The sequence below is a fragment of the Danio rerio genome, chromosome 7 (assembly GCF_049306965.1).
Source record: "Danio rerio strain Tuebingen ecotype United States chromosome 7, GRCz12tu, whole genome shotgun sequence".
In the NCBI taxonomy this organism is placed as follows: Eukaryota; Metazoa; Chordata; class Actinopteri; order Cypriniformes; family Danionidae; genus Danio; species Danio rerio.
In genome coordinates, this window is record NC_133182.1 from 33,856,183 (window position 1) to 33,881,568 (window position 25,386).

The 25,386-nt window shown below is 36.6% G+C and overlaps 1 protein-coding gene across 2 annotated transcripts in view; it reads right to left on the reverse strand.

Annotated features, from left to right (window-relative positions):
• Positions 1-418: 418 nt before the first annotated feature.
• Positions 419-25,386, reverse strand: part of uacab (uveal autoantigen with coiled-coil domains and ankyrin repeats b) — a 73,189-nt gene continuing 48,221 nt past the window's right edge. For both annotated transcript variants that reach the window (XM_005168952.6, XM_021477874.3), the window contains exons 3-19: positions 22,100-22,188; positions 19,511-19,575; positions 16,772-16,829; positions 16,290-16,360; positions 15,985-16,091; positions 12,982-13,163; positions 11,600-11,637; positions 9,949-10,002; positions 9,077-9,184; positions 8,836-8,868; positions 8,589-8,681; positions 8,424-8,454; positions 8,241-8,290; positions 4,444-7,122; positions 4,178-4,330; positions 2,369-2,434; positions 419-2,084 (exon numbers count right to left, since the gene is read on the reverse strand). In XM_005168952.6, coding sequence (XP_005169009.2) covers positions 2,013-2,084; positions 2,369-2,434; positions 4,178-4,330; positions 4,444-7,122; positions 8,241-8,290; positions 8,424-8,454; positions 8,589-8,681; positions 8,836-8,868; positions 9,077-9,184; positions 9,949-10,002; positions 11,600-11,637; positions 12,982-13,163; positions 15,985-16,091; positions 16,290-16,360; positions 16,772-16,829; positions 19,511-19,575; positions 22,100-22,188 — 3,949 coding nt within the window. In that variant the 3' untranslated portion in view covers positions 419-2,012. The remainder of the gene's footprint in view (positions 2,085-2,368; positions 2,435-4,177; positions 4,331-4,443; positions 7,123-8,240; positions 8,291-8,423; positions 8,455-8,588; positions 8,682-8,835; positions 8,869-9,076; positions 9,185-9,948; positions 10,003-11,599; positions 11,638-12,981; positions 13,164-15,984; positions 16,092-16,289; positions 16,361-16,771; positions 16,830-19,510; positions 19,576-22,099; positions 22,189-25,386) is intronic.

The following is a 25,386-nucleotide window of genomic DNA, read 5'->3' on the forward strand; positions in this document are numbered from 1 at the left end:
CGGTACATTTTCAGAACGAGCCTGGGTTGAAAAAGTGAAAGATTACATAAAATGACACCGAACTCATTAAATTATGATGTAAAACTTATTGACACTGGTATTGATTCTGTTAGATTAGCACAGTATTCTCTACTTGATTTGATTACAGTAGCAGAATATTAGATGTTTATGGGAGGAGATGCATATCTTTTCTGTGTTCCTAACATCATCCTGTTTTAAAGGCAAGTTAAACACCAAGGTGCAAATCAATGCAATCCACATGAGGAAAAATTAGATCTCAATCTTGTTCTGATTGAATTGAAATAACATGTGCATCCAATTCAAGTGAGAGGAGCTGGAAAGTCCTGCCAAAGGGAAGGTTCACTTCATAACAATCCAAGACAGCTGGAATTAATCTTTATCATTTGCACAGAGTCAGTTTAGTCTAAAAGAGGCACTTTTATTGATGTTAGACTCAACCATTCGCAAAACAAAAAGAAAAAAAGAGCGAAATATGGTCAAAAAGGAGAAAAAACTGACTAATGATTGTAAGAGAACAGTTAGAATGTAATACTAATAAATAACAAAACTGTTATAATTAGTAAACCGACAAATAGTATCAGTTAATACCAATCAAATCAAGTGGCACAATTTGTTTTAAAATAAATTAAATCAATACTGAAAAGCCACCTTAACTCATTAAATCAGTTGAGCAAATCTGTTAGGAAATTCAACAAATAATTTGACTTCATTTAGAGTTTACATGTAGAAAAAACCCACAAATAAGAGTAGAACAGTCATGTTCTGAAACCATAACAATTGTGCCTTTCCATTCCAGTCCTGCTGAATTCTGCAAATGTAACCACAAACATGGCGTTCATTCATCAAAAGTAGTACAAAGCCTTGTAAAAGGTGATAAATTTCAGATTCGGGAAGCATCAAAGGGGAGAATTCCAAAACGCATCACATTCTCCTACTCAAAACCACACATCAAACTTGGCCAGCCAAGTCACACCACTAGATGGCGATATCAGCCAGGATACAGGACCATGTAGAATAGTGTGATCAAAGTCCTCAGTGTTAAATGCTGTGATCATTCATGAGACGTGGTCTGCTGCTGAAGCAAAGTAGCTCCTTCCTATATCCACCCAATCCAGTAGACACCCACTGACTCAAATGCATCACACGCATTTGAAACAAATGATCCAGTGTATAAACATGGGCCCAGGGCAAACTGGAAAAGTTACATAGAAAATGAAGCTGTAGTGACTTTTCACAATGACTTTGGACCACAACAATTATGAGATCCTCAAAAATAGTGTGTGCAAATGACATTTACTGCAGTAACAATGCAGATTATGCTCTTACTGATTACTGGATGTGCACATCCAGTTTATTTACTGTCAACCACTATAGCACTTCATAAAATCTAGCTGTCCCAGGAACTGCTGCAATGCCCACCGCTCCACTGAAGCCTCAAAGCTACTACCTGCTTCCTCTAACCAGATCATTACTATAACCATTGCCGTGAATACAGTAACGCTGGACTGAGAACAGCATGTTAAGAATTTATCTAAAGGGATGCATCCCTCATTTACATGTAGCTCAGAACATGGCTATAAGAGTGGAGGGAGGGAATGTTCTTCAAACTGTAGTTAAGTTATTTCAACATGAAATAAAGAAGTACTGTACATGAGACTCTATCACTGTTAGTGTGCAGTTAACAACTTTCCAGCATCCTATACTTCTCATTTACTCTAAAGCATGTGGCAATGGCATACTTATTTAAGCCAATGTGCTTATTCAAGATTAAATCAATATCCATTGCCTCTCATGTTTATAGTATATGAGCTTTTGGATACGTTTAGCTATAATCTACATTCCGGATTCAAATTGTTAAAGCAAACACCACCGAACCCAACCAGAAGAATATGACTGAAGATATCCAGAGCAGTATCAAACTGCACTGAGCTGAATGGGAGGTTACTGTGTGAATGATGAATTGGAGTCAGTGTAGTCTCAGTGTGTTGACTTCAACACACAAAACCTTGTCTCATTCGAATGATCTGCAATAAGGCAGCTTGGACGTCTTCATCCATGTGACCCTTAAAGAAAACAAGAGAGCTGCATTCAATCAGTATCTTACACAATCTTCTATACAATTACATGCTATGAATTGAACACTGTCACAATCTAATACTATAACCGTATTTTCTTGCATTTAGCGATTTCATCTACAGTTGAAAAAGATCATACACCATTATAACCCTTTTAATAAATGGCCTTGAAAAGCAGCAACATGCAGCAACATAAAACAGCAACATAAAAGGAATATCTTCTGGAAAAGAAAAGAATTCTTCACACTTGACGCACACTCAAACACAATTACCTGTGCTGCACTGAGAAGATGAGTTCGATAAATTGAAACCACTTCTCTATGTTGCCTCTCAGCGTCCTGTTTAGATGAAAAAACAAGACACGTCAGGTAGTGTATTATAAGGTCTTGCAAGGTTAGATGGTTAATCTGTTTAACACAATACACTTCTCAGCAACAACATTTCAAGCCGTTTACTTGAATACACGCACACAATTTAAAATAGGGAGGTAGAAGGTTTTCTTCTTAACCCACACATTCTATTCTACTACTTTTTACATTCACACCTAAACTTAATTTATAATGTTGTATATAAATTTACAGTACATTTGTTGTTCAGTTGTTGTTTTGTTTTATGGGAAGGTCAAAAGAGACAAGCAACTGGTGACAATGCACAGGATTAAATCGAGACTGCACATTTTTTTTTATGCTACCATTCAAAAACTTGAATTAAAAACTTGATCAACTTGAAAACTTGATATAAAAAAAAATTGCCTCTGTAAATTCAGCTACAATCAAAAATATACATTTTAAAATGTATAAAAACAGATGTTATTCTAAACTTTACTTTCACATTATATTTAAAAATTTGAATTACGTATCGTTTAAATATAAAGTATATAGTCATTATACAAAGATCACCAAATTTTAGATAAGTATATATAATTGTATAATCCTGCGGCTGCTGAGATGGCAACCTGAGAAAAAAATCAGTCCCTGCTGCCATTCTATCAGCCCCAGTTCCTTGCTTCTACTTTTTGGTTATTTACAGTACAGTGCTCAGCATATACAGTACAAGTACACTCCTCACAAATCTATATTTAAATTTCTTATTGTTAATAGGAAGCTCTATACAATATTATATTTGTGCATATACATCAGATTAGTCAGTACTGAAGTCAAATCTAGAGCTTATCTAACAAAATAATATATTTTTATTATATCTTTTTATTGTTTTTAGCATAAGAAAAAAAAACAATAACATAAATGAAACAAAAATATAAATATATAAAAATTAAATATTTTTCAGAGAAATGTGTAGGCTTCACAACTTGACATATGCCAAACCAATCCCACCTATAATGAGTTACAAGTCAGCATCAATGACATAAAACAGAATTGAATTCCAGATTTAAAAAAAAAAAAAAAAAGGTTTTGTTTGTTTGTCATCCCATATCGCATTTCTTCCACATAAATGTATCTCCTATTTCTGAGGTGTCTCCAAAAATGGCCAATTTATGCTCTGGTGACAGATGAATTTATGGCAAGACCAGAATGAGTGAGTCAATGTACCTTCAAAGTTTTTACATTTATTGCACAATAAGGTTACATTTGGGTTATCTAACAAACTAACTTACAATAACAATGCAAAAACTATTACACCCAAATTTATATGTTATAGAAAAATATTAAACACAAATAAAAAAAAGAGGAAAAATTAAGAGAAGCAAAAAAAAAATGGAAAAATTGTAGGTTGTAATATTTTAGTTTTGCAATATTTAGCTTGAATTTAATTGCATTGTTTTCTTTCAATTGGTGACTAAAATATTATTTTATTAAATTTATATGCTTAATAAATCGGTTTTGTTTAAATGTATAAAAATACATTGCCTATGTTCACTGAGAAATGGATAAAAATATTCATTTTTAAAATGGGGTCTACTCAATTATGCTGAGCACTGTACATAAGGCTCTAGAATCCATTATGAATGCAAGTCAGTCAGTAAGGGAGTATATTTTTTAAGTCCAAGGTGATGGCATGTCATATTTGTGGGCAATTACGAGCAAATCCACCGGCATGTGTATGTGCACAGAGCTACTCACAGCCAGCTGCTGCTGGAGGCTCTTGACCTGGGCTTGGAGAGTGTCAATGTGTTGAGTCTGTCTCTTGTTGGGCGTATTGCCAGAATAAGCCAGCTGGGATAAGCCATTCAGAGCCTGTTTCAGCCTTTCAACATCTGCCAACAGCTCTGTGATCTGAAACAGAGAACACCTTGCTTATAATCGGACAAAATATCAGCCACTTACAGAAAAGGCTCTTCCACATAATAAATTAGAATAAATTTTAAAAAATAAAATAAAAATCTCACCCTTTTGTCTTTAACCTCAGTCTGCTCAGAGGACGCCTGAATCCTCTTCTGCAGTTCTCCAATGGTGCTGAGGGATTCCTCATATCTCTCTTTCAGATCTCGGATCTCCTTCTCAATGGAGGCGCTCTTGACTTGCAGGGCCTCGGTTTCTGCTATCGCCCTCTTTTCACCCTCTCTAGCCTGGGCTGTTTCCCTGTACAGATCCTCATACTGCTCATCCAGACCCGACAGCCGATCCCCAAGTTCGCGTACCTTCTCCTCCAGCTTGTGCTTTTCAGCTTTCAGCTCTGTCACCTGTTCTTCATGACTACGGAGGTCGTCCAGAGCGTGTGTGGCTCTGAGGAGCTCAGTCTGCAGAGTGGAAACATCTTCAGCCCTCTGCGCACTGGTTTCTTCCTCCTCCCGCAGGGCCAAGCGGAGCTCGTTGACCTCACGCTCTAGAGCGTCTTTAACCTGGCTAAACTGGGCCTCTTCACAGCTCTGACTCTGAAGTTGTTTCTCGATTTCATGAACACGCTGGACCTCCAGTCTGTGAGCTTCACTTAAGCTCTTGCACTCCTTTTGGGCGTCCTGCAGCCTTCCATTCAGAGAACTCTGCATGGCCTGAAACTGCTCAAGGTGGATGAACTCACTATTGAGTTTCTGCTGAAGACTCTGTATCTCAGAATTGCACAATGCATTTTGCTCCTCCAGTTCAGCCCTCTGAATTGTAACCTCTTTATACTGCTGCTCCAACTCCACCAACTTCAGACTCAGCTCTTCCACCTGACCCTTGTAGTGATCCTCCACTTCTTTGTGCTTCTCGCCAGACACAAGCCCTGTATGAAGTTTCTGCTGCAATGACTCGATTTCGTCTTTCATTTTTTCATTCACTTGCCTTTGGCTTTTCCCTACAGTCTTTTCGTTATTGTACATCTCCTGAACATTGGTGAGTTTATCTTCCAAATTCTTTAAAGTGGTGTTGAACTCCATTTCTTTTTCTTCCAGAGTGGTCACTGGCACAAACTTCAACTGCAGTGCTTCTTGAATAGTGTCCAGCTCTTTCTTCTGTGCTTCGATTTCCTTGTGGAGCTTTGATTCACTCTCTTGAGCAGACTGATACTTTGAGTAGGCATCATGAGCTCTTTCCTCTGCTTCTGATAAAGCTGTGCTCATTGTGCTTTTCAACATCTCATGTTCCACAAGACTGACATATTCATTGTCTAACTTGGCCTGCACTTTCTCAAACTCTTCTTTCAACGTTGCATTTCCTTCTTTTGCCTGCTGTAACTCCTCGCCTCGAACTCTACAATCCTCTTCCAACTTTGCGATTTCAATCTTAGCTTTCTCCAAAGCCTCCTCCAGCTCTATCTGCATTCTCTCATACTCCTCCTTTGTGACAAACTTTGTGTCAAAGCTCTGCTTCAGTGTTGCCTTTTCAGATGCCAAACCCTCAAGTTCACTGACTTTCTTCTGGTATTGATCTTGTAGGCTATTAATAACTCCTTCTAGTTCTGTGTTGCGTTCTGTGAGTACAGCCATCTCACTCTCATAACGTTCACAAGGTATGTACATGCTCCTCAAGTTAGTAATGTTCTCACAAAGAGAGGTTTTCTCCTCCTGTAGCTTCCGTATTTGCTCCTCAGCCTGTTTGTTCTTCTCGGTCTCCTCTGTTAATCGAACCCTCAACTCCTCTACAGCGAGTCCCATAGACCTTTTCACGTCCTCGTGGTTTTCCAAGGTCACAAACTTGGTCTTCAGATTGTTGCTGAGTACTTGCAGCTCCTCTCTGAGCAGCTCTCTCTCGTCCTCACCTTCCTCCACTTCACAAATTAACGACTGACACTTTGAAGTCACGTCAGCAAGTTTCTTCTTTAGCGTTGAGTTTTGCTCTTCTAGAGCAACCCGCACTCGCTCGTGCTCTTGAAGGGGAACGGATTGGCGGTCGTCCATCGCACGATGGAGCTCTGCCACTTCCTCCAGCACACGGTCATAATCTTCCCTTAATTCAGCCAGCTGTAGCTCCTTCTCGTCAACAGCATTGGTAAGAAGGTTCTTCATGTTGTCAAACTTCTCTGCCGCAACCATTGTGGTCAACCTGACCTCTGCAGCCTTCACTTGACTCTCCATGTTTAAGAGCATCTCTTCCATTTCTTTATGGTCCGCTTGCATCGCACTCAGCTCTGCAGTGAGCCTCTCAACCTCCACAGCCAGAAGCCCTTCACTTTTCTTATACTCCTCCAACGCTTTCTCACTCTGCTTTAAATGGTTCCTGACCCGTCCAACCTCAGCAGAAGCTCCTTCATACTTCGCCTTCACGTCATTTAGCTGTGCTTTAAGGTCATCAACAACTTGGTTACTGAGATGCTCCTTTACCGCCACCACATGAGCCTGAAGCTGTTTCACCTTTGACTCTGATTCTATCATTCGCTTCTGCACATCTCCCATGGCTTCTTCCAATTCCTGTATCTGCTGATCCGACTCACGCTTGATGGTCTCACACTTCCTGGTCAACTCCTCACAGTCTTGAGACTTGCTTGCGAGAGCCTTTTGGAGGTGGACCACTTCCTCTTGTGCAGCGTCTTGCTGCCTGCGGGCACATTCAAGCTCTTGGCGAAGAGTTTCAGAATCACTAGGCACGGGTAGAGAAAGCTCCAAAGGACGCGTCAAAGATCGAGATGCTCCTAAAGGTTGCAAGATCTGAATAATAAAAAAAAAAACACTGGGCATTATTATAAATATCAAATTATATTATGTATAACAATTCTATCTCTGTGCTTGTGTGATTTAAGTGAATGTTACTGAGTGGAAAAAGATATTCTCCTTTATATTACTTTTTTTTTTTAAGTAGGTCCAAAAAAATTTTCTTTTCTTTTTAAATGAACATATTCTGTTTCTAAGGATAAATATATAACAAGAGCCAGTATTTTTTTAAGTACAGCATGTTTATGTCTGTCTTCTATCTAGTATTGTGTGTAAAATAAATGAATATATATCTAGGCTAGATCTCAAGTCAGACATTTGATCCTAATTTAATAGGTGCATTTCCCATCTTTTTAAATGGTGCAGTGACCTCAAAAAAAGGTGAGAGTAAAGAAGTTTCTTGTATTAATGTGACAACAAAATTGCATCCACCACATCTGCCCAAAAGCTGATCCTGGGTATAGCATGTCCCTTCAGAGAACAGAGCTAATAAATCATAAACCTGTCTGACACTGCAGGCTATGGAGGTTGTGAAATGAAATGAAAGAGAGAGCAACTTATCTGACTGCCACCGCCTCTCCTAAGCTTAACATAGCTGACACAGCCCGTCTGCATTACTGAACATATTCAGAGAAAAAATATATACCTAAAATACCAAAACTAGGAAGAAATAGTGTGTAAAGCTTGCGCACGCTCAGCAAACCTTTAGAATCAGTTCATGATTTTTCATTTTTAGTCTTGAGGACAGCAATATCTCAGTATAAAGAAAGTTCTCAGACAGACAGCATACCATGCTTTAACCTCAATTCCAAATTTAACGGTCTTTTAAAATATACAAAAAAATATATATTTAGCAGCAGCACAACGGTGATTTCCCACATATTGAACATTAATTAAGTCCATAACTGTTCCATTAAATACTCTAAATTTCAAGTTGCTTTCTTGAATGCTTTGGAGATAGTTTACTTGATAAATAAAATGATATACAGTTATGATATACTGATATACAGAATACAGTTCTTTTTGCTGTTGGCTATTAAAATATATGTTTGAAAGAAAGAAAGAAAGAAAGAAAGAAAGAAAGAAAGAAAGAAAGAAAGAAAGAAAGAGCTCACCTGTGCAGAGTCCAAGCTGTGTGACTGTCGAACTAGCACATTGTCTTTTCCTGCAGAAAAAAAAACAGAATAAACACACACTTGCATGAATGCACTTACAGTGCAGTTTACAATGAGGTCTCTAATACCAAGGGTTGTACTTTATCACAGTCTAGAAATCCAGATTTCAAAGACTAAAATCACCTTTGATCACAGACTGGCCAGGGTAATCTTCCTGTAAAACAAAAAACATGCAAATTTATTCAACTAATCATCAAAGTTGGATCATGATCTGCTGGATCTGGATTTAACGAGCAGCAGCCCTTGATGAGCATCTTGCAAAAAAAAAAAAAAACATCTTTAACTGACCAAATGGCTCCGTTGCTGGACTCTCACAGTCTCTATGGCCCTGGCTCCCTCCTCTTTCTCTTTGGCAGAAAGTAAACGCTTCAGCTGTTCCTTCTGTGTGTACAAAAAATAAACATGCATATTTAACATCAACAAACATTGAACCTTTAAAAATAAAAACCTACAATCAACCTACAATGGATGACAATGACAATAGGCAAGGTCACTATAGTAAAAAAAAAAAAAATTTAAAAAGCACATGAATTACCTCCTTGTTTATGTCCTCCACTGTTGACTTCTCCTGATAGAGGACAGGAGAGAAAGAATGAGATAGAATACATGCATTACACAAGATGTCTGTAAAACTACCGCAACATGCAAAAATAACTGCCTGCTCAGTTAAATACAGTACAGGTGAGGCTACATTTACTGCAGTGCTGAAGCATCTGCTTAAGACATAGGCTTGTACATAAACTGGGCAATTATTAAAAGACTGGAAAAAAAGCCACCTGGCTGAGTTGCTGCTGAAGCATGTTAACTTTATCAAGCAGAGTTCTCTGTTCCTGGTGGAACTTCTTTAGAGTCTCTTGCTGGCTCTCGTTCTTTTTCTCCAGGTCCTAAAAAAGGCAAAAACACACAGCCAATTGCAGACAAAGTCATTAAATGTCCACTCACTTCTATTAATACAGAAAATGTCTATGGTCAGCTCTAATAATAAAAAGAGAAATTGCAGAATGCATCAATGAATGTGCTGGATATGTCCTACTTAAGAAATAATATTTGGTTTACTAATCATTGGGTCCGTCTCCCAACTCTCATGGTTGAAATAGTAGGTCGTGTATACAAATTCAGGCACTGTTAAGGGCAGTAATGAGCTTGGTTCACTAGACATTGGGACACTGATTGTTACATGAGACAATGTCTATAGAGGATTTTTTTAAATAAAAACATGACTGATTGACATATATTGTCTGATATAAGGTTTCATGTTCTAGCAACAGCTCAACCATTAATCATTTATAAATGTTTGCTAGATTATTGTCGGACTATGCTGATGCACCTTTACAACTATGCTAAAGTATTGTTAAATATAAATAGATCATTTCTATAAAAATAACAATAATTTTTTTTTTTAATTATATATATATATATATATATATATATATATATATTCATACTTTCCTTTAAGGCAATATAGTGATAACGTTGATGCTTCCTAATTTTTACTGTGCTTTATGGGACTTTAGAGAGTGAATGTTACAGTGCACTGGAAGAGTTTTGAAATTGAGATAGCCCTCAAAACTGCTGACCCCCTTACTGGTGCTCTGACTACTGAACGAGGAAACTGACAGATGCACCCATGGAGATAATTGGCCCTTACCTGTATGATCCTTTCACGGTTAGGGGTTTCAGACACCATCTCAACAGACTGCAACTGACACAGACAGAAAATTATAAATGTTAAGGATGGCTTTTTAAACTAACTATGCATCTCATAGTAAAAATAAATGAGAAAAATTAACTAACAAATCTCCATGAAATAGCGTTTGATTCAAAGACTGAGAAATGCTACAGAGAGAAATAAAATGTGGTTTTGTTATATAATTTTAGTGAATACTACAACTTCTGATGCTGCTCAGCATACGCTTCTGATAAATGGCAATGTTAAAAAATGAGTAGGTATTTCTGCCTAATAACTATGCATTTATCTTGAAAGGTTTTGCTGCACATTTAATGCCTTCAGGTATTTTTTTTGTTACAAAATTACACTTTGTGCATACATAACTATCATTCTCAAACTTCAGGATAAGTCTTCTAATTATTTAAATAAAGAGATAGATACTGTATGGTTCATTTCAGACCTGCACAATACCATTTCAGCACCAATATTGCAATGTGATCATTCGCAAAAGTCACATGTCATAATACAGTCTGGATTATACTGTAGTTTATCATTTGCATGTGTTTTTGAAGCCTGTGACTAATCATGATGATGACTGTACACAATGGAGACTATACAGTATTACTTTACATTTAATTGTTTAATTTCTGTATCTGAATACTGTTAGACTTCTCAGAAAACCTTGCTGTTGTATTCATCTATGCTTGTTTATAGTTTATTTTATTTTATGCAGATCCACTCACATCATAATCAAACAGAATCATCATAATTTATACAGCTATTCGAGTCATCTACTGAGATTGCATTTATATTGCAATACATAACAGAAAAGCAAAATATCGCAATGTCCGATTTTTCCAATATCGTGCAGCCCTTGTTCATTTAGTGCCAACAATTATTTTGTCCTACTTCCATTGAACACTGGGTGGCAGTCTTGTGTAAAAGTTTCAACAGTACTGCAGTCAGATTAGCGCATTAGGACAGTGAAACTGGCTATGTGATAAGAAATTATATTAGCCAGAACTAATTTATTTTCCATTTAATATGATAGATGCACAAGTGCTGAAATGAAAAAACAAAGAACTAAATTGCCCTCTCTGCTCATCAATCATAAATCCCATTTGTATGATTCTAGTCTCGTTGCTCTAGACGGCTTCATTGAAATTGCAATGAAGGCAGCCTTTTTCTCTGTGCAGAATGTGTGGAGAAAATATATCAGTCTGTTTGAGAGTCAGTAATGAAACCCAGACACCAATAGAAGTTAACTAGCAAGAGAGAAAGTGAAAACCTTGAAGGAATAATGTGGGCTTTTCTAAAGGGATAGTTAACCAAAAAAAAAAAAAAAATCACATTTTATTCACCCTGAAGACGTTTCAAATAAAGCTTTACTTTCTTTTGTTAAACACAGAAGTACACATTTTGAGGAAAACTGAAAAATGATAACCAATGGTAAGAAAAACAAATACTATGAAGGTCAATGTTTACAAGTTTCTAGCTTACTTTGAAAATGTCTTCTCTTGTGTTTAACAGAAGAAAGACAAATAGTTTTGTAATTGAGTAAATGATGACAGAACTTTCAGTTATGGGTGAACAATAAAAAAAAATTAAAAGTGAAAAATGCTGTGTGTACCTGTCTCATTTTCTGTTCCATCTTGCCAGCCTCTTTAGCTGTGAATACAAATGAGTATTGTTTAATTAGCAATGCCCTGAACATAGGAGGATGCTGATTTACCCTCGGGAACTGTGGTATATAGCTTGTACTTTTCATTTTGAAGCATAACGCTGAAATAGAACTGCTCTACGCTCTTGTCAGCGAACATTTGTCACAAGCTCTTGGGGCTTTGATCTCAATAACCTTACCACCTGATAAAGGCCTTTTCAGACAAAAGTGATGCAACAAAGTAATGTGAACTGCAGGGCGAAAAAAAGGATTAAAAACTGCCGAAAAATTGCATTCAGCTAATATACACCAAGAAAAGCTACATTTTTCATCAGCTTCAATGAGAAGTTTCACAATTTAAAAAAAAAAAAAAGCACTCTTAAAAGGAGAATAAAAACCACACTTAAATGCAAAATATCATCATGGAATGGAACAATGGTAAAAAGAAGGTAACAAAGAGGCATCTGGTCACAATGATAATGGCAATCTGCTGTTTAGTTATTATTAACAATTTTCTTGGTATATCACTTCTTTCTGCTCTGGTCATTTGATGCAGATATGGCTATCTGGTGTGCTTGTTCTAAACAAACAACCCAAAAGCTTTTCAGCCTGTGAAGCTGCAATGAGCAACTACACATTTGAACCAGCTTGATTTCACCCTACTTCATACTCATCCACTGTCAGTTTTGAACTTAACACTTTCTCTCTAATTTACACCTCGAATGTCCAGTGTATCAGAGTTCTGTCTGATGTGACAGACACCTCATGACACCAAGCATAAAATGCAACAGCCCATAAAATTGCACCTCCAATCTCATTTTCCAGTCACTTAGCAATATAGCCGATGTTACTACAATATTTGATATAGCAATCATTCTGTCTTCGGCTGGTAAACCAGAATGCTTTTGTTATTTGTGCATTTGGCAGTTCAGTTAAAGTAATTTTATTCATTTTCTAAAGTACTGTCCATTTTAATTCCTTTCCCTTAATGAGCTCTGCATTGCTCTAAAATTTACTTGCTCTCATTTCCTTCCAAACTTTTGTGCATTTCTTTTTTCTACTAAACCTAAAAAAAGATATTTTGAAGAAAGCTAGAAACCAGTAACCATTTACTTCCATAGTGGAAAAAAACAAATACTATGAGAGAGAATGGTTAATTTTCTTCAGAATGTCTGCTTTTGTATTTAACAAAAGAAAGAAACCAATTGAGGGCGAGTAAACGGAATAAATTACATTTTTTGAGACAAGTGAAAGGTTATAAATTAATGACCAAATTTCAGTTTTGTGTAAAACTAGCCCTTTAACATTGCAGATCTACGCATAAAACCACATAAAAACAGGAAGAAAAAAACCTTTGGCAGCACTGTCCAGGTAACTCTTGACAAGAGAGACCAGCTCCTGGTTTTTGCTGAGTCGTGCGTAGTGATAACTGTCATGGCTAAATCCATCCACAGCAGTGACATCAGCTCCATGTTTCAACAAAACATCCACGGCATCCTTACAGGCGTACTCGCAGCCCAGAATCAATGCAGTTCTGAGGGAACAAAGTGAACAAACAAATCTTTAAAGATAATTGCTAATGACACCAAAACACTGCATTCAAAACCCCATTTACTGATGTCTCTAAAATTTCTAGACAAGAATACAAATATAGTTTATATTTCTCCATCCACAGAAGTAAGCTGTGAACGTCTGAGACTTTGGCCCCATTTACACTAATATGTTTTAATTTTAAAACAATTTTTAGAATGAAAACGATCCACGTCCACACTGGCATTTCACCTAACAGATCTCAGTCCACACCACACCACTGAAAATGCACATTACATGACCACACAAACACACACACACACACACACACACACACACACACACACACACACACAAACAAACAAACAAACAAACAAACAAACTTTGGCATGTGCTGCAACGTATGTGGACGTCTGAGCTCCAGGCGGTCAGCGGGTGCTTTGAGCACACTTCCCCAACTAAGAGCAGCGCACCTCAAACTATATATAAAATATATCCAAGATGTCGTTTTAAACTGTAAAGTAATCTGTGTTTTGTACGGAACCCCGGAAGGGATGTAGTGGAGGAGAAAAAAAATGGTTGGGTGAAAAAAATAATAATAATGGACGAAAGAAAAAAATGGGTGGGAGGAAAATATATATTTCTAAGTTTTTGCGTTCCCTCGCAAAAATGTTTTGCGTAATCTCGCAAAGTTTTGTGTCATCTCGCAAAGATGTTTTGCGTTCCCTCGCAAAGTTTTGTGTCATCTCGCAAAGATGTTATCCCCACAAACACTTCCTGTTCACTTTATTCACGTAAACCCTCCCATTTTTGCCGATATTCTCCTGTATTTTACCATTCTATCCCACTTTCTTTACATTAAATCTGTGTGTCGATCGTCGCCTTTCATATGCAACCTCTGAACCAGTGAATGCATGTATAAGTGCTGACTGACAGACGCGCTCTGTACAATAAACTGATCCCAGATCAGTGTCTGTATGTACCATTTGAAGTGACACCTCTGTTATCAAACAAGTGAGCAGCAAATGAATCTCATGTTTTGATTTGTTTTGATAACAGAGGTGTCACTGCAAGAGTGCACAGATCAATAATGAAGCATTCCATTACTTTAGAAATTGTTTGTGCTTATTTAAGAGAAAATTAGCTGTTTAAAATAAAACATGCAGGACGAAGATGTTTACATATTATTCAGTGTATTTGTCTGTTTAAACATAAACCCGCTGCTCTGTGCTCCTCTGTAAATGGAGTGTACAGAAGCTGATCTGGGATCAGTTTATTGTACGGAGCACGTTTGTCAGTCAGCGCTTATACATGCATTCACTGGTTTAGAGGTTGCATATGAAAGGAGACGATCGACGCACAGATTTAATATAAAGAAAGTGGGTTAGAGTGGTAAAATACAGGAGAATTTCGGCAAAAACGGGAGAGTTTAAGTGAGTGAAGTGAACAGGAAGTGTTTGTGGAGACACAGTTTTGCGAGAGAACGCAAAACTTTGCGAGGGAGCACAAAACATTTTTGCCAGGGAACGCAAAACTTTGCGAGAGAACGCAAAAACTTAGAAATATATATTTTCCTCCCACCCATTTTTTTTCTTTCACCCATTTTTTTTTTTTCACCCAGCCAATTTTTTTCTCCTCCACCGAGTCCCTTTCGGGGTTCCGTACTTTTGGAACTTAATGAAGACCACAGAAGTCAATGATTCATTTGAAATTTTCAGCCCGACATGTTTACTGTTCCAAAATTTTAATAATGTTTCAAAAAATAAAATATATTGTTTTCAAAGGGGGAAAAAGGTGTTTGTTTTTTACCCAGACATTTAAAAATAATATATTTTAGAGCAGTAATCACAATACCGGGAAACCGTGATATTTTTAACCAAGGTTATCATACTGTCAGAATCTTATACCGGTCCATGTCTACCTCAACTAGTTCATCAAGGATCTTCCACTGGATCTCCTCTCACTATAGTTGTTAAATGTGATATTTATTTAATCTTGTCTCTATCTAACGATTATTTGGTCTTTTAAATCCATTATTTGTCTCAGGTAACATGTTTTGGCTTAGAGCAAAGATAAGTATATATTTTAACTCATGTGACCACGTACACAGATTCTGCACATTTGACTGATTACTTGCCTTTAATTTCCATATTGCATAAACTTGCTTCCTTTGAAGATTTACCAGACGTGTCGTTAGGAGTTTGTTTTCCATATCAAACTTGCGAAGACTGAACTTAAGGAAAGGGTCCAAAACTGAACTTTGTGCACTTAATATTGAGAAAAAGCTCCAATACAGGGCAAATGTATGCAGCCACCCCTGAGTTTTCAGATGTCTCTATTTTCTCCTATCCACACTGACACACAGCAGCATTTTAAAACCAAAACAACATCTTCAGTGTTTTCAAAAAGCTCTGTTTTCAGAGATCGAAAACTCCGGGGTAGTGTGGATGGATGGAAGGCCATAGCGTACGTATGCATTTTAAAACTAAAACACATTAGTGCAAACAGGGCTTTAGATTCATTATCTGCTATAGATAAATAACTAGGGAATTTTAAAATGCCAGTAAAAAAGTAAAACTCTTATTACAATGATAAACTCAAAAGATAAAACAAATAAAGCAGTGTGAAATGTTTTTGCACAACTACTATAAATGTGAGACTGGTTTCTTTCATTCAGGTAAAAAAATCAGATACGACTAAAACAAAGATAGATGAAGTAATGAGATGACAGGAAATTCAGCAACTGAATATAGCAGGCACGTCAAGAAAAACACGAAACAAGCCAATAAAGACCAATTACAGAGAAATATCATGGTTATATTTACTTATTCTGTTTGTCTCTGACTGTGATGTCACTTCCCCGCTCTAACAGCAGCTGACAGATGTGTGGATGACACATTTGTGTGGCGAGCACCAATGGAGTCCGACCGTCCTACAAACAAACACATATAAAATGCACGTTTGCATCAGCTCAAACAGAAAAGACATAAAAGGCATCATCTGAGGGAACATTTGAGGATAAAGTGCATTTGAGGGAAAGTAAAATTAAACACAGAACATTTGTTCAGGTGAAAAGAATGAGATAATATGAAAGCATATGAAGTAACCCACAAGCTACATATTAACTCACAAAGTCGCTGGCATTAACTGAAGCGCCACTGTCACAGAGCAGCTTCACGCTGGAGGAGCAGCCGGCCATGACTGAAAAGACAAACAATAATAATATTCCTAAACATTCCCCCAGGCATCCAAATTAGATTCAGTAGACCAAGCTAACCACACACTCAATAAATAAATAAATAAATAAAAAATAGAGCTATATTCAAATCCAAAAACCTCCACTGGGCATGAAGCTTTAAATCTTACATGAAAGCGTTCTGAGGGAAATAAATTCCTGAACTACAGTACATCTTAATGATTAAAACACAAATGAATACTATTCAAGTGTTCATTTATTTCCTCTGTTTTAAGGAGGAAAGAAACAGAAGAAATAGTAGAAACAGATGGATGAGGAAAAACTGAGGTCGAGGTAAAACCCCCAGGTGGAAGAAAGGTCTCTCCTAAGTTCAGTTCCAATAAAACATCTTAAAACACACAAAACCTTTTGCTTACCAGCATCATGTAAAGCTGTTCTTCCCTGCAGGTCCACGTTTCCCACTGGGCAATTGTGCTGAAAGGACAAAACAGTGGTCACACTCACAGTCAGCCCATTCACAAACACTTCATGCCTGTTAAGCTTTAAAAGGTCAGAGGATGAGTCTAAACTTTCACAAACATCTCTGATGAACATGAAGAATGGATCAGCCTGACACGGGTGTGAGCGAGACTCTGCTTTGCAACGATTCTGAAACCAGGTCAAGAAAGGGAGAGTGTTGCTAAGATACTGGCTTCGGTGGTCTTCAATCCCACCACCCTCTGTGTCCTCTTTTTCCTGAATCTCTTTTACTCTCTCCATATTTCACTTTCTGTGTCCTAGTTTCCCAAACCCAGCACTTTCTCGGTTTTTGCTCCATTCAAAACAAAAAAACAGCTCCTCTGACTTCAGCCACTATAAAAACCTTTTACGCTCTAGCAACAGCCGCCAAAACCAGTAGCAAGGTCACATGGTCCTGCTGGCTAACTGTGTCCTGGGTAACTCTAGGAGTCGGGATCACATTGCACATGATGATGGCATAGAAATATAGACTGCAGGTTACAGTATGGGCAGCCTGTCAACACTGCAGACACCCGGAAAATGCTCTCATCCAGTGACTCAATGTTGTCCGCACAAGCACTCTATATAGCAGTCAGGGCACTGGCTGGATGAATAATTCCACGCAAAGGCGCCAGACAAAGATGTACGCTCTCTTTTTCACAATTAGCCAGATTCCTGCTCCCTGTGAAACAAGCAATTAACACAAACAAGGCACGGAGACAAAGATGCCGTTGTCAGAATCATTAACAGGGAAGTGATAGGAATCATCTTAATTATCTCGAGCGACATCATTCACATAGACAGGTTTTTTACCCTCTTTCGAAATTGTGTGCTCGAGATAATTCGTTCAAATTAAAAAGCGTATCTGTAAACAAGCTCTGCATGATTTGCCTTCAAACTGCATAATTTCCTCATAATCAGGATGTCAGGTTCAAGCATTATGCAGCGGAGTTCAGGTCATTGGTTTCTGCTTAGTGAAATAAGCGCTGAATTTGCTAATGAGCCTGTGGGCTGGAGTATGCTTGCCAATAGCAATGAAAGTTGAAAGCAACTGAGGGGAAAAAACAAGCTGCATCATTTTCTTGTACAGATAACAAAGCAGATTCAAAGAGAATATGTCCAAATATTAATAAGCAGCCCTGGGCTAGACCACTAAACCAGTCTTAGGTATATTTTTGGCTAGTGGTGTAACGGATCACAAATCTCACGGTTTGGATTACATTGTAGTTTTTTAGTCACAGATTGGACCATTTTTTCGGATCAGCCTAAAAGTGGAGGAGACAAATGACATTTGCTTTCCATTTATTACAAAAACAGCACTGCAAGACTCTTTTAGTTTTACCAAAAAGAAGTTAGAACTTGTAATTTTAGTAAAAAATAAAATTAAGAAATAATCAGCTGAATAAATATAAAGGGTAAAATATTCAGTACTGTGAGAAATTCAGTGTTACTTCTACTGTTGCTGATGAAGCTAAATATAGAAATTTAACATTATAATTTGTACAACCCATATTTGTTTTTGGTCTTATTTTTAATAAATGACTATTTCACTCATAAAACTTCATGTTTCATTGCTAGATGTGTACTTTTTAAAGAATTATTCAGTGACATATTTTGGTGCTAATTGTCAGCACCTATTGATTAAATAATTTAATTGCTGCCTACAACTTTCATTTTTGATCATCAAGTTAAATGCACATGACAGTGATTTTTGCCCATAAACATCAGGGGTTTTATCTAAACCAGAGATGTCCAAACTAGGGCCCGCGGGTCAAAGTTGGCCCATGGTGAGCTTTGATTTGGCCCACCATCTCATCTGAAATGAATATGATGGGGACCATTGGGCAGAATCCCGACAGACACCGTCATTTTGATTTTAATGTAACCTTTTTGTCTATTTTATAGCAAACTGAAATTAAGCGTTTTAACTAAATGTTGTAAATGAATCAGATTTTTAATAATGCAAATATGCTACTGTCTATCGACGAATAGAGGAAAATGCACAACATCACGAGCAAATCAATGCAAAAGATTGACTTCTGTTGCTATTTGGCATTGTGATACGTGCACACCACTATTTTTGGCACAGCACGAGTCAAAAATATTGATTATGTTTTTATTCCAAAAATTATTAGATTATTAAGTGAAGATCATGTTAAATTTTTATTTTTTTGTTAATTTCCTATTGTAAATATAATAAAAATCTAAGTTTGATTAGTAAAGTGCGTTGTTAAGCACTTAACTTGTTTAGACAATATTAAAGTTGATTTTCCTCAGTATTTTGATTGCACAAAATCTCACTGAGTGTACAAAAAAAGCTCCTTTGAAAGAATGGAATGACATTCAACTACACTCGCACGAAAAACTGATGTGAAATATTAATGTACTATAGTGAGAAAAACAAACTGCACACACAATGATATGTGACTGTTTTTGTAGAGGCTGCAAATAACCCTTTGTGAAGTTGGTCTCGTCATCAAAGTCCTCAGAAAACCTCACATCGACACTTCAAAAACATGATTCAATACTTTTTCTCCACTTCAAAAAGAGAAAACACAATAGAGCAGAAATGGCCAGGCATAAACAGAAAAGAACGTCCAAGTACACCGAGTTTCTATCCATTTCTCAGAGCTCCTGATTGTGAAAAGCATATTTACCTGCAGTAGTTTCTGAACGCACAATGACTGGGCATTTCTGGCAGCCAGGTGCAAGGCATTTTTTCCTACAGGAGCAAAAGAATAAATCAATAGGAGTTATCAGACAACAAAAAGTGTTTCAGATCAAGCAATCCACCGTGAGAATCGAACAAAATTGCACTTAAGTAGAGAGTAAAGTTTATTTCATTACTAAATTTCATTTAGTAGTTGTGTGAATGACACTGGGCATCTTCTACATTTTGTTTATTAAGCATTTGTTCTTGTGAAAAAACTAATTGAGATGAGATTTTACACATGTTGTGAATCATTATCATTGGTGTTGTATTTGTCAGTGTATTACAAAGACCAAAGGCTGAATGAAATGAATGAAATATAGTCATTTACTATAAATTTTGAAATGTCTCTTGTATTTTTATGAAACAAATAAAATTGTATACAACAACTGCCAGTTTTTTTATTTTATTTTACTGTAAATTTAAGATTTTTTACATTGTGATGTAAAGTGTAACATCAAATTAAATCCAATGCAGGATTTGTAGAAATTTCATATGCTCAGATTGTATTAGAATTCAATTTAAATCCATTTATAGCCTATGCTTTATCACTTTGCATGTTTCCTAATCAACCTCTCAATCTAGAGAAGCAACAGTAGCTACGTTCATGCTACGTTTCATGGAAATCAGTAATCAAATTATTTGCCTTAATCTGAATAAGACAATAATATGGTTAAGGCGTTTACATAAGTTGCTTTTTGAAAGTTCCTCTCATGACCCCATTTTACATGTTATAGCACATAGATCGATTAACGTCATGGTCACTATGCTATCTACATTTCCTCCAGAGTTTCATGTAGTTTTGGGCATTTCATTTTTAATTTGTCGACTTGGCAATTTCACTTTCATTCAGGAAGATTTCATGCATGCCCCCACGTGACAAACGAGATGTTGGATGAGAGCATGAACTGCTGGAAGAGTATTGTTTTAATTTCATATCAGATGCCGAACGGGAATGTATGGAAAGCATTTCGCAATGCAGGTGTCTGTGGTCCTTTTCTGACTCAATAGGTGCAGATAATAGTGTCAAACAGCAGTGTTTATGGACTATCCTATCCAAAACACAGAGAAAACTCCTACATGATGATAACAGTTTGATTATGGTGTTTACATGTCTACACTGCACTTCGATAAAGTCACTAAAATTGCCATACTCCATGTCTTAATTTAATTTCTGATTAATTTGATTGTAATTGGACTCATTAATCTAAATCGTTGTTTACAAGGTACTCTTAATTAGAGTATTGTCTTAATCAGACTAAATTTTTTTTTATTGGTGTCCTTTAACTGAAGTGCAATGCAGACATGTAAACACCTTAACCAACCTATTACAGTTGTGTAGGATTTTTGCTGCCTTTTGTGACAGGATATTCCAGTAAAGGACCACAGAAATCTGCATCACGAAATGTGGAAGGTTTTTTACCCCCATACAGTATGCGGTATCTAATTAAAACAACACTCTTCCAGGAGTTTAAACTCTCATCCAATATCTCGTTGTCACAGGGGAACATGCATGAAATATTCCTGAATGAAAGTAAAAGTGTAACACTGCAGTTAAAGTCGACAAGCTAAGAATGAAACACCCAAAATTACATGAAAATCCAAAGGAAACATGGATATCATGGTGACGCAATGACGTTAATCGAATTATGTGCTATAACATACAAAGGGATCATGAGAGGAACATTCAAAAAGCAACTCATGTAAACACCTTAACCATATCATTGTCTTATTCAGGTTAACAAATATTTCGATTACTGATGTATATGTAAACGTAGTCAGTGTTTCCTCTAAAGCTACCTCTAAAATGAATGAATAAATAATGCTGCTCATAATACAGATAAAAAGCCATTTTGCTTGTACTCTACTAAATAAGAGATAACTGAAGTGCTCAAGTCACATGCTTTTAGAGAATATATATAACATAATCTGTTCTTTCTGTATATTTCTACAGCTCATCTTATCTGCTTGTAAGAGTAATTAGCTGCTCAAGTGGATTTTTTTGTAGAGTTAAGATGTACATTTGCCTAACTATGCTGCGGAAACTTTTCCTGAGCTGAAAAGGGGCGGTGCTACATACAAACTGGTAATGAGGCTAAAATGTTTCTTAAAAAGAGAGAAATGTTACAGTAGGAATGACTTGATTGCAGACTAATATTAGAGGCAACAAAAGTGGCAATACATGTTGAAAAGATAAACAGAATATCACATTTTCTGTGAGTGACTTGGTAAAAACGGTGGAAATACTGGGTACAGTAAAGTGACAAACTTGTTTATGTACTGTGTATTATATACAGTAATTGACAATATAAAATCAAATTGCTTCAAATGTGCAAAATATTTGAGATGTTTTAGCTGGGTATTTAAATGGACTTTCTTGATGTGTACACATATTGTAAAATAAAGAACAACTAAGAATGCTTTTGCTCAGGTGGCCAACATGTTCACACGGTAAGGACAAGGTTTTATGGGCTAAGAACAACAAAACCGAGGGAATGTTGGGAGCACACTCGTATATTAAGAGCAGCATCTTCACCTGTGGCATCAGTGGCAGTGACATCCACACCATGATTGAGAATGAGATTCAGGCAGTCAAGATGTCCTCTGGAGGCAGCGAGATGAAACCTGCAGAGAAAGAAAAACCAATGGTAGGTTTAATTTAGTGCAAAAGTGCATGCTAAAAAAAATGATGCCTGCTCTTCACAGTCATCAGCATTTACATATGAGTAAATTACTTTTCAAAGTCAAATTTATGCACTTTTAAAGAGCATTTTCGGGTGCATTTTCAAATTGTTCCAGCACTTTGCAAGTGCGGCAAATGTAATGTTTTAACATGAATATACATACTTCTTCACAATAATCAGATGCTATTTATTATTCCAATAATGTAGTTTTTCAGAGTAAATTTTGTGATGTTTGCCCCAAGCCCAGCATTGAATCACTGTCAAAATGTCATTTTCATCTTTGCTTCGATCATGTATGAAATGGTCATCTCCATGCATTTTGTTTTTTTTCCCACTGCTTAATCAAAGAGATAAAATAAATTATTATGAAACCAGCACAGTTCCAAGCACTTTAACAAAAACCCAGAAAGTGCTTTTCAAGCCTTAAAAACACCAAACAAACATTCAATCATTTTTAAGGATTTTCAGCTCACATACAAACTCAGTGTTCATATTAAGCCCATTTACTTTGTAAAATTAGCATTTTGAGCTCAGTTTAAAGAAGCCATCATGACATCCACATTCTCAACATGTGTTTGGAAAGTGTTATTCAAGTCAGTGAAAATAGAAAGACAAACATGTAGACAGGCCCTTGACCTGAAGCTTGACATTTGAAAAAGTTCATACAATGTCCCAAACAACCACCCATGGAGTGATGCATGGGTGGCAATTGGAGAAGGGGAAAAAGGCAGAGAATTCTGGACAGAGAATGCGTCTTACATGTCCATTTCAGCAATGTGACAACTCTAACTGTAAATCACTTTCTTGGTACAAAGGTCATACAATAGTTAAATTATAGACATTTTAAGGTAAGGTTAGCCATTAGTTAGATCGTTCACCCAAAAATGTAAATGTATTTACTATGTATACGACCTCAAGTGGTTTCAAATAGTGAGAAAAAGAAATGCTATGGAATTCAACACTTAAAAGAAGAAATTTTAAAAAATGCTGAAAAACTTTGTTCAAAAGAAGAAAGAAACTTAAGTTTTGAAATAAGTAAAGGGACAGAATTTCCATTTTAGGGTGAACTATCTCTTGACAAACCAATGTAGTTTATAGTAGTACAGCAATGTATTTTCCAATTTATTGCAAGTTTAAAGTTCCAGGCAAGCCAAAGAGGAGGCACAGCTCCTACGAAAATGATTTCATAACTAAAAATGACTCCAAGCAATGACATTTTATTAGGCAAGGTGGCTGGAATAATAGTAAATGACCCTGGGCAATTAGAGGAGACTGAAGGGCTCAGATGGTCATGAAGACCCAGACATGTCATTCTAGCTTGGCTCCAACTCCTTGGCTGACTCGCATATCTGTGGCTCCAAGATACATTATGTATTTTTAGAGGTACTGGAGAGGTGGGGTGGGGGGCAGTTTGACTTCAAAACAACACTTTTGAATGCTGCACCAGTCTGTCAACTGTAGTTCAGCGAAAAAATATTTCAATACATTTGAATATCTGATAAATGTGGAATGCATTAGGAATTTAAATGCTTTATTGATGCCAAAGCTTTAAAGCCTCTGGCAGGAGCACAAGCAGGAACTCAAGAGAATCTGTTGACCTTCTCGAGAAAATTCTTTCTGTGTCTACATGAAATGTAACATTTGCCAAAAGGGATTATAATGAGAAAATGTACTTGAAGACTATCCTTCCGTTCAATCATTTTTTATCCATTTGTATAGTATTAAAGCAGTAATATTTTAAAACTATACAAAGCCTCCGCTTTAGGAAATGTGGTAGTGTAACACTAAAAATCCAGACATACAAATAATTGTTATGCTTCTATAGACCTGAATAACTTTTAGCACAATCACTAGCACTATTATAGTACTTAAATTTGCTTCTCTGACCTTTTTATATTTACATATCCTAAATTGATTATTCATTATCTATTATTACTTACTGACATAGCGTGCAAACGAGTAATTTTCTTTAGCATTTTTATTTTATTTAAACTCGTAGTTCAACAACAAATACAATTCCAAACAGTAAACCTGTTAAATGATCATAAAAACATCAGAATGGCTTTACTGTTAACTGCATAAATGTGCTGTTCCTACAAGCAACAAGCAAGCATTACATTTTTTTTTAACTGACAAGATGTCATTCACACCAGTACCAAATATCAGGAAACTGTTGCTGATTCCTTTATCAACCTGCATAGGAAGCATTTTACTTTCACTATATGGCCAAATTTAATCATATTATTTAACATCTAATTGATGTACGATAGATCATACTGCAGTTACACAACAGAAACTGCAGAGCTTCCATACTGCTGAATGGAAAGGAATGTAGGGTCGAGACTGCAAACAACACTCAGACGTCCTTCTAGCATAATTGCATGCATCTTGTATTGTGATTGGCTCAAAGCACACTTTTTCCATAGTGCATTATTTGATAGAGATATCTCATGTTCTTGATTCACTTATTGATCGATTATGACGCAACATCTACCACAAAACTAACAGAACTAATTTACCTTTTCAAAAGGTTTTGACATGTTATCTTAACAGTCGACTACGTTTAATAGGAGCCAAATGCACCATTTTAAGTCCTGTAAGTGTCACAAACAAAACATTTCTCTATTCTCTCTGTAATATTTAATTGCTTCTCAGCTGTTCTATTAGGTGAAGAGCAAAAATTCAATAAACTGTATTCATTCTCAACTTTTGCGAAAGGAATTAATCTTGACTCATAAATCTTGTGAAGGACAGGTCATAGCATCAATCTGGCAAACCATCCGTTGAGGTCAAATTTATTAGATGTGCACTGACACTTCACTGACATCAGCGACCATTCTTGCTATCTGAATAGCAAATATTATGTTTCAGGTACTAGCACATTTGCTAGCTGACTTATTCCACACACTCCCAAAAGTCATTTTGCCCACATCTTAATTACAGATATTGAATAAATCTATTTTTACAAGTGGGTGTGTTAAAGAAACAAAAGCTTACATCTACAGAAGGAAGGCTCTGTCTTTTTTCCTGTGAGCCAACCATGTATTAGCAAGCTCCACCAAGCAGGTGTACTTCACACCACACTCTGATTTCAACACACACACACAGATTTCACTCGGTTCCATCTGCCCACAGGGCA